Source organism: Neolamprologus multifasciatus, chromosome 5 (assembly GCF_963576455.1).
Source record: "Neolamprologus multifasciatus chromosome 5, fNeoMul1.2, whole genome shotgun sequence".
NCBI lineage: Eukaryota > Metazoa > Chordata > Actinopteri > Cichliformes > Cichlidae > Neolamprologus > Neolamprologus multifasciatus.
Window position 1 is genome coordinate 36906385 of NC_140443.1, and position 12834 is coordinate 36919218.

General features: G+C 45.1%; 1 protein-coding gene across 1 annotated transcript in view; it reads right to left on the minus strand.

Moving 5' to 3' along the window:
• Positions 1-1917: 1917 nt before the first annotated feature.
• Positions 1918-12834, minus strand: part of cntn2 (contactin 2) — a 66231-nt gene continuing 55314 nt past the window's right edge. Inside the window, 8 exon segments of the mRNA XM_085161403.1 lie at positions 1918-3620; positions 4886-5054; positions 7036-7148; positions 7820-8006; positions 8657-8772; positions 10202-10436; positions 10988-11058; positions 12215-12364. Of these exon segments, the coding sequence (XP_085017529.1) occupies positions 3511-3620; positions 4886-5054; positions 7036-7148; positions 7820-8006; positions 8657-8772; positions 10202-10436; positions 10988-11058; positions 12215-12364 (1151 nt within the window). The 3' untranslated portion in view covers positions 1918-3510.

Here is a 12834-nt window from a genome sequence, read left to right on the forward strand (position 1 = left end):
ATATATTTTGGGGCATGTGCCTGATTGTTCGGCAGAATTAAAATGTCTAATAAAAAAAATCCAATTTTCATCCTGCAGACATTAAACATGTTATTTATATTAAAAAGGGTGATGATTATATACGCCCCACATGAAGCAATCGTCTGAACTCCCTGAGGTGAACAAGTGTCTGTGCCCCCTAAACCCATTTTAAACATTATTTTGTGTTTGGGGTGAATTTTGTTCTGTGTACGTTTGCATTTTTGGTCATGGAGAAAATGTTATTGGGAGTTCTCCAGCTCATTTCCCATTTGAGTATTGGTAGCGCGATAGATACATCAGTGTTGGAAATTACTTGGAGGTTATTGTTCTGGGGTGATTTTCATTATTTCTTCAGTTAATCTGGAGGGAAGCAGTGGATTAATTGTTTGGAAATCTTGGATTGGATTTAATCTTTCCGTCAGCTTCCCACCTCGGGAGCGCTGTCTCCTTGAGCTGGCCTTTTGCAGCAGTCAGTGAAAACAAAGTGTTTTTGTGCGATTGTGTCCATGTAGTTTTACATGTTGGTTGCCTTTCAGTCATCATCATCATCATCATCATCATCATCATCATCCATGAAGTCCTACCGTGTAATAGCATTTCTGGGACTACAACCTATCCTACTGGCAGTGCTCGCTCCAGCTTTAAGCTCAGTGCTGTGCAAGAGCTTGATTTACGCTTCTCACATATACACGTCTGTGCCGTCTGTAAGTTCTGGTGAGCGCAAACAGCAAGAAAATCTGGGAGCGCTGTCTCTGTTGGCCTCTGTTTATGCTAGAGGAAATCGCTCCCTCCCTGGGCCACTCTTGCTTCCCCAGGCTTCAAATGCATCTTTTAACTTGTGCACAAGAATTCAAGAATCTCTGAGGTAAAGCCAAATTCAGTTGTCTCTCAATGTCAGCTGAAAATAACAGGATGTCAAAAAATAAATGAATCTGAAATCCTCTGATTGTCTGCACCTCTCGTTCTCCCCTTTGGCTGAATGGGGGGAAAAGCTTAAGTGACCTTCTTCTGATAGGTTAAAAATATATTAATAGCCTTAAATGCTTTGCAATCTTCTTCGATTGACACAGAGATGGCGATCCACTGCTTCCACAGCTTCCCTAAGTAAGCCAAGAAGCGCTCGCAGCATAAATACTAACATTCAAGGTCATCTTCCATCAACATCTCAACACTGCAGAAGGTGAGGAGATATTTCTCACCTTAGGCAGTAGACCATGTGTTCTGTGCAACCAACCTATATGGAGAAGGGGGGGGGGGGGGTCATCTCAAGTCATTTTATTCACCAAAAAAAAAACAAAAACATGTGTATTTGCAGCCATTTGCTCAGAGTTCACTCTCGGGGAAATTAGCCTAAATCTAAAAGTGCAGTGAAAACATCTTCTTAGGTCGCAGAGGCAAAGCACCAGGACACGTTCCTCCCTGGACGCAGAAGTGGACAGTTAACTGGGACCAGTCAACATATGCCCAGCACTTTCCCATTTGTTTAGCTCTTTCAGTCAGGGTTCAAACTATCTGCATTAATAACTTCAGGTCCAAACAGACGTTATTTCCCAAAAGTCTGACCTCCAGCCCTCCTGCTCAGCGTCCTCCTCAGTCATGTTGGGCATCATGACGGCTCCAAAGCTGCTCCATCCAATATTGATCTCTAGTTGCGCTGCATAGCTTATCAGCATTAGGGTGTTTAGGTTATCACTTCCAACTTATATTAATCTGTGTAAGTTGTAGTAGAAGTGTATTTTCAGATCTCAGCTGAGGGGCTCAGTCACTTATTGGCTGGGCCTGGATGGCGAGGCTCATCCCCAACACTGCTTTAGCAGGGCGGTACACTCAGCATGGCTCACACATATCTGCACGAGTATTTCGTATGGAAGTCTGTCCAGTCCACCATATTGAGTCTTTTATTTTTATCCGTTTTTATTCCATAGTTAATTAATCCTGCTACCTGCCTTTTGACAACCAGCTTAGTGCCATCAGACACCAGCAAAGAGAAAAGCTAGTGACTCATACTCTCTCTCCCTGTCTGAGGCTTCCTCCTCTCAGTAGCATCAGTTTCTCTTATTAAGCCTTTTGTATATCTTCAGTGTCTGTCGTGCTATCAGTCATGTACTGATTATTATTCTATGTAAGGACAGCAGAACTATTTCCATGATTATTCTGAGCAGATTATTAACAGTGATGTGGCTAAAAGGGGATTTATGTCTTTAACAGATTATTTGTGGATATTACAATAAAATGATGTTAGAAAACGAACCCTACAATACTACTATATATGGTTGGGATAAGTGATGGCGATGATTCAGCATTAGTGTGAGTGATGTAACGCAGGAATATAAAGACATTAAAAACCCACCAGTGTGACGTCTCACTTACTGACTTAGGAACAAACTGTATTAACAATGAACAGCATATTAAGCGCTGCATGCATTAGCAATGACATTTGGTACAGATGTAAAACAACAACAGAGTCCAGTAAAAACTCAGTTTGAAGCATTGAAAACCAAAACAATGCATTGCTGTCGTTCCAAAGACCAAAGCAGCAGCTACCATTCAAACCAAATCAAGTTCTGAGTACATCAACAACAAAATAGGAAACAGCAGCTTTTAGCACGTGATGTCTGATCTTAACTCTCGAGCTGTAGATAAAAATGACACATGTTTCCTGTAAAATGTGAAGTGTTACATAAGAGCTGATAACGGGGTTACAGTGAGGACAGTTTACTGCTGATAACGTTGGTGATCGGACTTTATCTGCTGCTCGGGCCTTTTCATCTCTATCAGCACAAGAGACACTGACAGTGAACCCAAGAAACAACAAACAAGTATTTTTACATTCCTGTCAAAATGATTCAAAGAAGCAGAAAAAACAAAAACATCAAAGAATTAAATACAATCAAATTTCAATTCCCTGAAATGAAACAAACATCAAACAGTATAATAATCACGTAGACGTGAAACAAGCACAGAGTAGCTGGAAACAACAGTTAGCAGTTCTGTAGAGCCTCGGTTTATTCTGCGTTCACACTGTGAGCAACAAGAGAAGCACTTTGTGATTCAAACATGAGACGAAAGAGTTGTTCTGTCTCTAATTAGCCACCTGCCAGTTTTAGCCTCTGGTTTTTCATCACATTCAGTTTGTAAAGTGAAAAATGCTCTAACATCACCGGGAACCCTAAAGACTCAGTGAGCAGCCCTCAGTGTGAACACGCAGACCTCCACCGCTCTATTATTACATTTACAGCTGAAGTCCTGCCAACTACAGTTTCAGGGACACATGAATGTGGCGCGTCAGCCACAGATGTCCCAATAAGGCATGGTTTATACTGAGAGCAGTGCACAAACATGATACCTCCTGCAGACATTTTAAAAAGATCCTCGTCATTATTAAAAGCGACTCCCCGTGTTTCCCATCCCTGGACCCACACCCACCTATCCACACAGGAGAGCATTAGTTTCAAGCCACCCATAAGAAAAAGTTCAGACTGGCCGAGATCACAGGCCCGACACCACCGCGAAAATGAGCAGAGCCAGGCCTGAGAGGAGGTGGGCGTGGGGACAGGACAATGTGGAGGAGGCATCCTTCTGCACCATCATGCCAGTCCCTGCAACACAGAGAGCACATGGTCAGCGCACATGTGGACAGTACTGACTGAAACAGCATTAGCTAACTAACTAACTAACCCTGTCACAGCTACGGAAGACAACAAGAATAAAAACGTTACATCTCCTGTCTTGACCTTCATTGATAACCAGCATGCACTAAACTGCTAACATTTAAAGCCATAAATGTTATAATGTTATAAATATGCTTATCAAACCATATCTGTGAGATAGCACGGCCTTGGATAGATGTCAGGTTCCAGGGGTCGTTTTTCTTCTGTATAACTGTTTATTGATAAGAGCGTACGTGCATGGAATAAAAGTAAACATGTGAAAAGGTGGGTGGCTGTAGCTCAGGTGGCAGAGCAGGTCAGCCACTAATCAGAAGGTCGGTGGTTCGATCCCAGGCTGCCTCCTGGCTGCATGCCAAATGTCCTTGGGCAAGATACTTCACCCGCTGCCTACTGGTGGTGGTCAGAGGGCCCGGTGGCGCCTGTGTCCGGCAGCCTCGCCTCTGTCAGTGCGCCCCAGGGCAGCTGTGGCTACAATGTAGCTGCCATCACCAGTGTGTGGATGACTGAATGTAGTGTGAAGCGCTTTGGGGTCCTTAAGGACTAGACTAGACTAGCGCTTCACAAATGCATTTACCCTTTAAAAAGGTGAAGAGAGTTTGTGTAAAGGCTTCTCACTGGTCCCTGAGAGTGCACAGTAAACATATTTATACACAGTCCCCAAAGTTAAACGGCTTCACATGAACTGGACAGCTGACCAATAACCAGATGCATGTGCAGGTGAGGCCTTTTCACTGTCATCTTGAATATAAGCGAAGGAGCCAATCACGAGGCTGGAAAAGCTACAAAAACTTTCCAAATCAACCTCAACCTTTAAAAAGCGATGCACTGGCCAGCAGAGCAGCGTGAAAGACCACAGAGGAGTAAAGTGACAGCTCAAACAAGTCAAGAGGAGGTGAGTGTATCACTGAGAGGCTCTGAAACCAAGAAATGCACAAACTCCATGTGGCTGTTACCCTCAAGAAGACCAGACCAGTCATAGCTAACAGAGTCTGTGCAGTTTAGAAACCAAACTTCAGACTGTGTGGAGACGATGCTACAGCAGAGACGTGTGTTGGGAAACCATGAAGCAAATCTGAGCTAATGTAACACAGCCAGGTAGCAAACAGTGTTTTCCTGTCATTATTTGCACTATTTTGTAACTAATGAACTATTAAAGCAGAGAAATGTATGGTTTGTGCTTCCTGATTGGTCACCTGAATCCCGGGACACGATAATCTCGTGTGCTGGCCCGTCCCCGCCCTCGCCCCATGACCAAATCTCCAACACAATGTAAGCGTTGTCTTTGGGCAGCGGCAGGCTCACTGATGTCTTCGTCTTGTCCAGGAACTTCAAAGCTGCCTGGTCCTCGTGCTTGTACAGAACCTGGAAACAACATTTTTACAGTGTTTATCTGTTGGTTTGATAAAAGTTATCTTTGGGTGATGATAACATGATACGAGGCTTATAAACAAGATCTTTGACTTGGTTTTACAGCCAGTTTATTAGTTCCCATAATTCCAAGATGAGGTGACCTGTTTCACGATGAACCTTAGCGAGCGCTGCATCAAAAAGGAAGCAATTACTCCAAGACACCTGTGTGTGCTCAGAGTCCCTGAATGCTGGATGAAAAAGAAGGATTTTCCCCAGGAAAACATTTTTATATCCCAAGTCCAAATCACAGCACTGCTAACTGTCCAGCTGTGAGCTCTGATCGCAGGCTTGCTCTTTTCTTATGGTCGAGTGTTACAAAGTCAAGTACTGTAAACTGTGCTACATGCAAGTGTCTTTAAGTTCTGACCATCAGTGTTGGGGAGTAACGGAATACATGTACCGCCGTTACGTATTTAAAATACAAAATATGAGTAACTGTATTCCGTTACAGTTACCGTTTAAAAAGGTGGTATTTAGAATACAGTTACTTTGTTGAAATAAATGGATTACACGGCGGTACTTCCCTGTTTCATATTGTGGCGGGTCAGGACTGTTTGGGTTTGTTTGACAGCTACGTTCTGTTGTTCCAGGCAGCATTACGGTTGCCATGGTTACAGGGTGACGCTCTCTCTCTGCGTGTTTCCTGGGTGAGAGAGGCCTTTTTGTTGTTGTGCTAAGCTAACAGGCAGAATGCTACAGGTATAGCTCTAAAGAATGTAGCATCATGGGCAGTGTAGTCCGTGCTGCAGGGAGAATGGACTGCCATACACGTTATGTGTCTGTGAGCGAGGGAGGGAGAAAAAGGAAAAGTACGAGCTGTCATCGAGCAAAAACGGGAGCTGGAAGCATGTAAATATAATAATAACCACTGCAGCCAAGAAGAGAGCCTGACGAGCCCAGCTGTAAGTAAGCTATTAAGACTCGACTGTACACCGTGTTCGTGTTTTCCTCTGAAACAATAAGTTCTGTTGGAGCAGCCTTTCAACGCCTCTCTCTGTCTCTGCTAGCAAAGTTGACCCAGACAACAAAGTAAAGCTAGTTTTCAGCTACGAGCCGACACAGAACCCACCGTATTAGCCAGAGGTCCCTTTACTACGGTTCGGAGCCGCGGACCTTCAGTAACAGTAATAAATCACAGCAATAGTACATTCATGTAGTTGTAAACAGCATGATAATATATTAAGTAATCCAAAGTATTCAGAATACGTTACTCTCATTGAGTAACGTATTCTGAATACGTTACAGAATACATTTTGGGACATCTGTAGTGGAAAATCGTCCTCCGTAGTGTATCTGTAGTGGAATACATTTTAAAAGTAACCTTCCCAACACTGCCGACCACAAATACAGATTCAAATGTATAAAACATACTAACCACCTCCTGCCGTACGGCGGCGTGACAGAACACGTTTAAAAATGAACAAAAGCTGGAGTTTAACATGAGCACAGATCAAATGTTGTTGGAGACTTGCTCAGACTTTCCTGCACTTGGTCGAGCAGCCAGTGTAGACCACAGCATCCTGTTGACCGATATTCCAACCCTGCTACAATCCTTTATTATTGTGATTCCCAAGCATGCAGGTGGGTGACAGGTGACAGTGTACTCCATATGAATGTTAGGAGAACATAACAATGTTCTCAGGGTCACAATCATCTAAGATTTTCCAGGTGAAACTGATGATGCTTTAGCACAGAGAGTGCTCAGGACTGAATAAGACCAAATAAACTGATCAGGAAGGCTGGCTCTGTGATTGGCTGCACGCTGGTGTGACGCTGCTGGTACAGGGTAGTGAAAGTGTATCACAGCTGATCCTGACCACCATCACCGGACAGGCAGCAGCTTCTGTAACAGCCTGGCTCAGCTGCAACGCGCTTGCCTAGCAAACACTCGGATTATTAAATAACAAAAGTCTTATTTCGATTCAGGACTCACTTTGTAGCCCAATATGGCTGACTCGTTGTGCATGGCTGTCACTTGGTCCCATCTCACGGTGACGCGCGAGCCGTGAGCCTTCCACGACACGCTGCCCGGAGGACGATTGGGAGCTGAGGAGGAAAAACACATTTCAAAAGAATCGAGTTAAAACCTTTCAGTAGAAACGATGCAGCCTGAATAACAGCAGCCATGTTCATATGTATCACTGTGAGGGTACTGAGCCAGTGTCTCTATGACAGAGTCCCAGCAGACAGAGCGGTGGTTAGAGGCCTACACCGACTGCTGCAGCCTTACAGCTGCTTCATGGATGTAGCTTCCAAACATTTGTATGTGAGGTGATTAAAGCTTCAGATCTGCTGGATTATATTTAAGCAGAGTGAACTCTCCTCTACAAACACGTGGTTCACTCAGTCAGCAGAAGTAAAGCAGGAGGGTTTCATCACTGTGTGGGGGCGGCTGCTCGCCTCCAGGACAGAAACATTAATCTGAGTTCAGATTTTAATGAGCTGTCATTAAAAATAAGTCCTGACATGAGTCACTTAAAGATATAAAATATGACATTTATGATTAAATTACAAGTGTTCATGATATTCTCATTGTCTGAGATTATTGGACATTTCATCTGCATAATTCAAACAGTCATATGGTCTGAAGCTTCGCGTGTCTGAGAAGCAGAAGTGCAGCGGTGTGAGAGCAGACACTCTGTGAGCGCCGTTTGTCTTTGTGTTACGTGCTCTGTGCTGTGCATGCTCGTCTTTCTAACAGAGCGCTGCACCCGTACGTGGTTTCCTGGTGGTGACGGCGGTGCGTGGCGAGGGCGGTCCTGTGCCGGCACTGTTGTATGCCAGAACAGCAACGTGGTATCGAGTGCTGGGTCGAAGTCCGGACACCCTGGCTGTCGGCTCCAGGCCCGCCGTCCTCACTCGGTCCGCTGCTGCTTCTCTTTCGTGCTGCCGCCAGTACCGGATCTGTTAGCGCACACAATGACACGTCGCTACAGATCTCTCTAAACGTCTTTCTGCAGCTTATATATTTATACTCTTTTTAAAGCGTCCTTGGGTTTCTCCAAAGGTTTTATCATTATTATTAATGTTGTCTTATAAACTCCATGTGAACAGAGCCTTCACTTTCACACACACATGCTGTCCACAGCACAAGTTTGAGATAACACAAGGTTTTATAAAACCATCAGACTGTCATTGTCTGTATTATTTCCTCCACATGTATTTTCCTGCTGTTTTAAGCTCATAGTTTGGTATAAAGTGATGAAACATGGCTGCACCCTGTGGATCACTCAGTAACTGTGGCTCAGTCACAGACGTTCACTCTTTAATGAGCACACGTACTGTGAGCATGCATGTACTGTGCTCCTGCTCCAGCTGTCTGTGTGCGATCAATAGATCAGGTTATTTAGCTAAATGTAGCAAATGTGAGTTTCCTTTGATATTTTCCTGCATCTGTTATATTCAGAACATGATTTACTGAAATGTGTTCCTTACTGTGGTGATTTAGGCCGTTTACACACAGTTATCACCTAAGAGACGAGCTTTTTGTGACTGCGTATGTTTGATAGTTACAGGCTGTGCTGCTTTACAGGGATGAAGTCAGAGCTCGTCACCTCGTATCCTCTCAGGATGCCACTGGCGCTGAGCTGCTGCACAGGCTCCCAGGACACCTGGATCTCAAAGGCGGACAGCGCCGTGGCGTTGATGCTCGAGGGCCCCACGGTTGGCTCTGTGAGGAGTCAGAGGTTAGAAGGTTAGGAATGTGCAGTATGTGCACTCACATAATTATATCATCTTACAGTGCTGCAGCTTTGCTGACCATGCTCTTGCTGTGCTTGATTAACCAGCACATATATATCAGCTCATTATTTTAATCCTCTTTACATGGACTACTACCATCAGTCCAGTTGTTACTGACTGTGAAGCTTTCTCAAACTGTGGCTGCCCTCTAGTGGTTACAGAAAAGACTGCAGGTGGAGTTACATTAGAAATCTCTGATCTTCAGAAACACTGGACACTGACGCCTGCCTGCTCTCACTGCCTGCCATGTGCATGGATCTGAAATGTTGTTTGTCTCGTTTCTCTAATTATAAGAGTTTGGACCTGCAGGTGCAGTAGCTGACTGTACACACCGTGTCTTGTCTTAATTAACACAGATGTGTAAGCTTGCTAACGACACATATAGAACCAATGGAGCTCATCTAGTTGTGATTGTGTATTGTAAACGTGCAGGCTGGGAGCTTCAGCTAATGTCCTCATTAAACATTCAGGTGTGACTTCTGGAGTTTATTCAGAAACACTGAGTGTCAGCTGTGCACACAGAGGCAGGACCACGGCTGGCTCGACCTGGCAACAAGAGCTAAGTTAAAGAGGCACAGGTGCACTCCCACAGTCTGAGACCTCTTCAGTCCAGACTTCAGCATGAACAGCTGTCAGAGGCTGTGACCAGCCAAGGCTCTGTCGTTCTACTGGACCCAGAGATTCTTTTCTTTGCATTACTGAGGTGGTTTCAGTTCAAGCTCTGTACACTCGAGTTAGTGTGTCTGCGTTTCTGTGTTCCTGCTTCACAAACTCAGACATGAGGAGAATGGATATCAGGTTCTTTCTGTTTCTTGTCTCTGTGTTATTTTACCTGTCTGAGTCATCACCTGGTGTATTTCACCTCCCTAACTACCTCATGTGTGTTTTAAGTCCAACATGCCGAGATGCTGCTGCTGGTAACCTGGATGTTCACTTCAGAGTGCTCTGGTAGAGCAGAAACCAGTATGATACCAACCTGCTGTTGACTGGATGTCACACAGTCTCTGAGCAGTGTTCAAACCCATCTACAGCTGGGATCTGGTTTCATGATAGAAGCAGATTAAACTGGAAACAGGAACCGTGGCAGGGTTCTCATGAGGTTCCCCACAAACGTGTTTAGTAAGAAACAGTTTCTTGGTTCATGTCATTTAAACCGAACGCTGTACAGGTGAGCTCAGAGGCTGATCAACGTTTACAGTAAACCACAGTCGACATCTCTGTGTGCACAAACATGTCGACCACAAACTACTTCTGTACGCAGTGATGCAGTTAGAGCAGCCATTGAAAGTAGCAGTTAGACACTGGGAATATCTGCCACAACGATCTCACTGTAGTGGAATCAGCTGAGCGTTACTCACCTTCCTCTGCAGAGTGCACCACAGCGACCTGGCTAAACGGGCCTTCTCCTTTGCGGTTATAAGCTTTGATCTTCACTTCAAAAGGCGTGTATGCTGCCAGACTGCTGTTGTAGTGAACATATCGGGAGGACTCTACACGTGGAACTCGCACCTCTGTCCATGACGATGCGTCCTTCTTTCTGAACGCCAGGATGTACCCGAAGCCGTCGCCGTTCTGGTATTCTCTGGCCATGGGCTGGAGGACAAATTCAGACGTTCACACCAAGTCTGAGCTGTCCCAGTAACACCATCATGATCACAGTGATATCACAGAATCTCCAGTGCTCGTGTTTCCTACTTTATTTTGGTAGTTACGTATTATAACTATCAAAATAAAATCTGAAAGAACACAAGAATCTAATTTAACTTGTACTTCAGTTCATTCCTGAGGAAAAATCCCTCCACTCCTGGTTTTACTCATCTCCACGTCATTCCAACGACATGAAACCAAATAAATGATCCTCAGGTTTTTGAACAGAAGCAGATCCACTGGGATTCGTTTTACTTCCTGTACCACCGTTTTGGGTCTCATTAACACTGCCTCTAAAATCACAGTGTCTGTTTGTACTGTTTGACAATAATCTAGCCCATGAAATGAAACAGTAACAACTAAACTGATACGAGATTAAATCTGACTTGAATGAAACTAAAAGAAAACGACTATTTGTTAACGAATGAATGAAAAACATACAAACTAAACTCATCTGTTTGGAAAATAGAGAAAACCCATCTGGCCTTTCCACTCACCGTCCATGTGACAATGAGCTCATCACGGTCTCCTCCTCCACCGCCCAGTCCACTCGGGGCCACAGTGGGAGCTGAGGGCCAACAGCACAAAGACACAAGACGAGTGTGGATCAATGTAGCGCAGTACAGGTGCCTTTGAAAACTGGAAAGTACTGCTCTCAAGAGACAGCAGTTTAGTATTTATGTACTCTCAGAAAAAATAGAGCACTTCTTCATCAAATCAATGAAGCTTCCAGCTGAGGAGAGCGGGTTGTTGATCATATGCGTCAGTGTTGATGAAATGAATAACTGGCTCTGCACACGGGCGTATTTTACTGCCTGTGACATTGTTGAACGCGAGCGGTTTGATGGTCCGGCGAGGAGGATGCACACACCTCTACGGTGCAGCGGCTCCATCCTTGGACCTGCTGTCAGACCCTACGCTGGTTCCTCCTGGTGCATGAGGAGGTGAGAGCTTGCAGGCACTTCCTGGATGATGAAGGCATTGATACAATGAACTTGCCTCCAAGCTCACCACACCTCGATCCAACAGAACATCTTTTGCACATGTTTCTGTACCTACGAGCTTCCAGCCTGAGCTCAGTGATGGTCCAGACCTGGGAGCAGATGATCAGGACACCATCAGGCATTTGGAATATGTCCGGACTGGCACACACAGCACATGGAAGCCATATAAACTGCTATCATTTTGAGTTAGGTGACATTTTGGCTTCACTTCCAGGTTGTCTTTGAATTTAGCTCTCTGTCTTGGGTCCTATCAAACTGTGGGGGTTGGGGGGGGTCTCTGGCTCCGCTGCAGTGGAGGGGGGTGCAGCAGGCTCGAGGGCAGTGCCAGGGTGGCTGGCAGGGCAGCTGCTGCCACTCAGTAATCAGATTCTCCCTTTTTTCAGTGACGCTGGGGCTGGAGTGGAGAAGCAGCTGAAACGTTGACGGCCCGACGTCAGAGCGACGGAAAGGAAAAGTACGTGGTTCATTTCACACAAATGATGTAACACCAGATCTCAGTCCGACAGAGGTCCTCTGGGATGTGACAGAGCTGACAAATCAACTGCACGATGCTACGATATCAGTCCGGGCCAAAGGAACCACGGTGAAGCTGCCAGAAAGACCTAAGGCAGCTCCGAACCAGTAAAAGCATTAATGAAGTGGCAGGTGACCCTCACTGGTTCTGGTGTAAACATCTGGTTCATGAACAGCTGTCTAAACTACCTCAAATGTGCAACTTACCTGCTTGCAGTGTCCGAATGATGTGGGAAGGCATGCTAGGCTCTCCGCTGCCCAAGATGTTGCTGGCGATAACCTGGAACTCATAATCGGTCCAGGGAACCAGTCCCGTCACACGAGCTGACTCTGCGTTTCCTTCAATGTTCACTGGATCTGCACAGTGAGGAAGCACGTTTATTTCAAAAACACTGATAGGAAAGTTTTACCAACACTGTGCTAATGTATGAACACAGTTCATTTTAATAACCAATGAGCCGATGAGTGTGTAACTGACACTAATGCTGCACAGGTTTCATGCATGCGCTTCAATCAGAGACGTGCAGGTGTTAAAGAATCTGACATGCAGACGGACGGCAGCATGTTCTTCACTCCTGTACGTTTACAGTCTGAGTTTCATCTTCAGCATCATTCCCTGTTTCACAGTCTGCCCTCAGCCGGGCTCTGCTGGAGGTTTCCTTGCTGTTGTCAGAGGGCTCGCTAACAGGGGCTCATCTGTTTGTTGGCGTCTTTCTCTGGGTCTTTACCTTAAAATATAAAGTGTCTGTATGTGACTGTACATGATTCAGGGCTGTACACATTTAAACTGTCCTGACAAACATGTCAGTGTGTTATCTACAAGATAA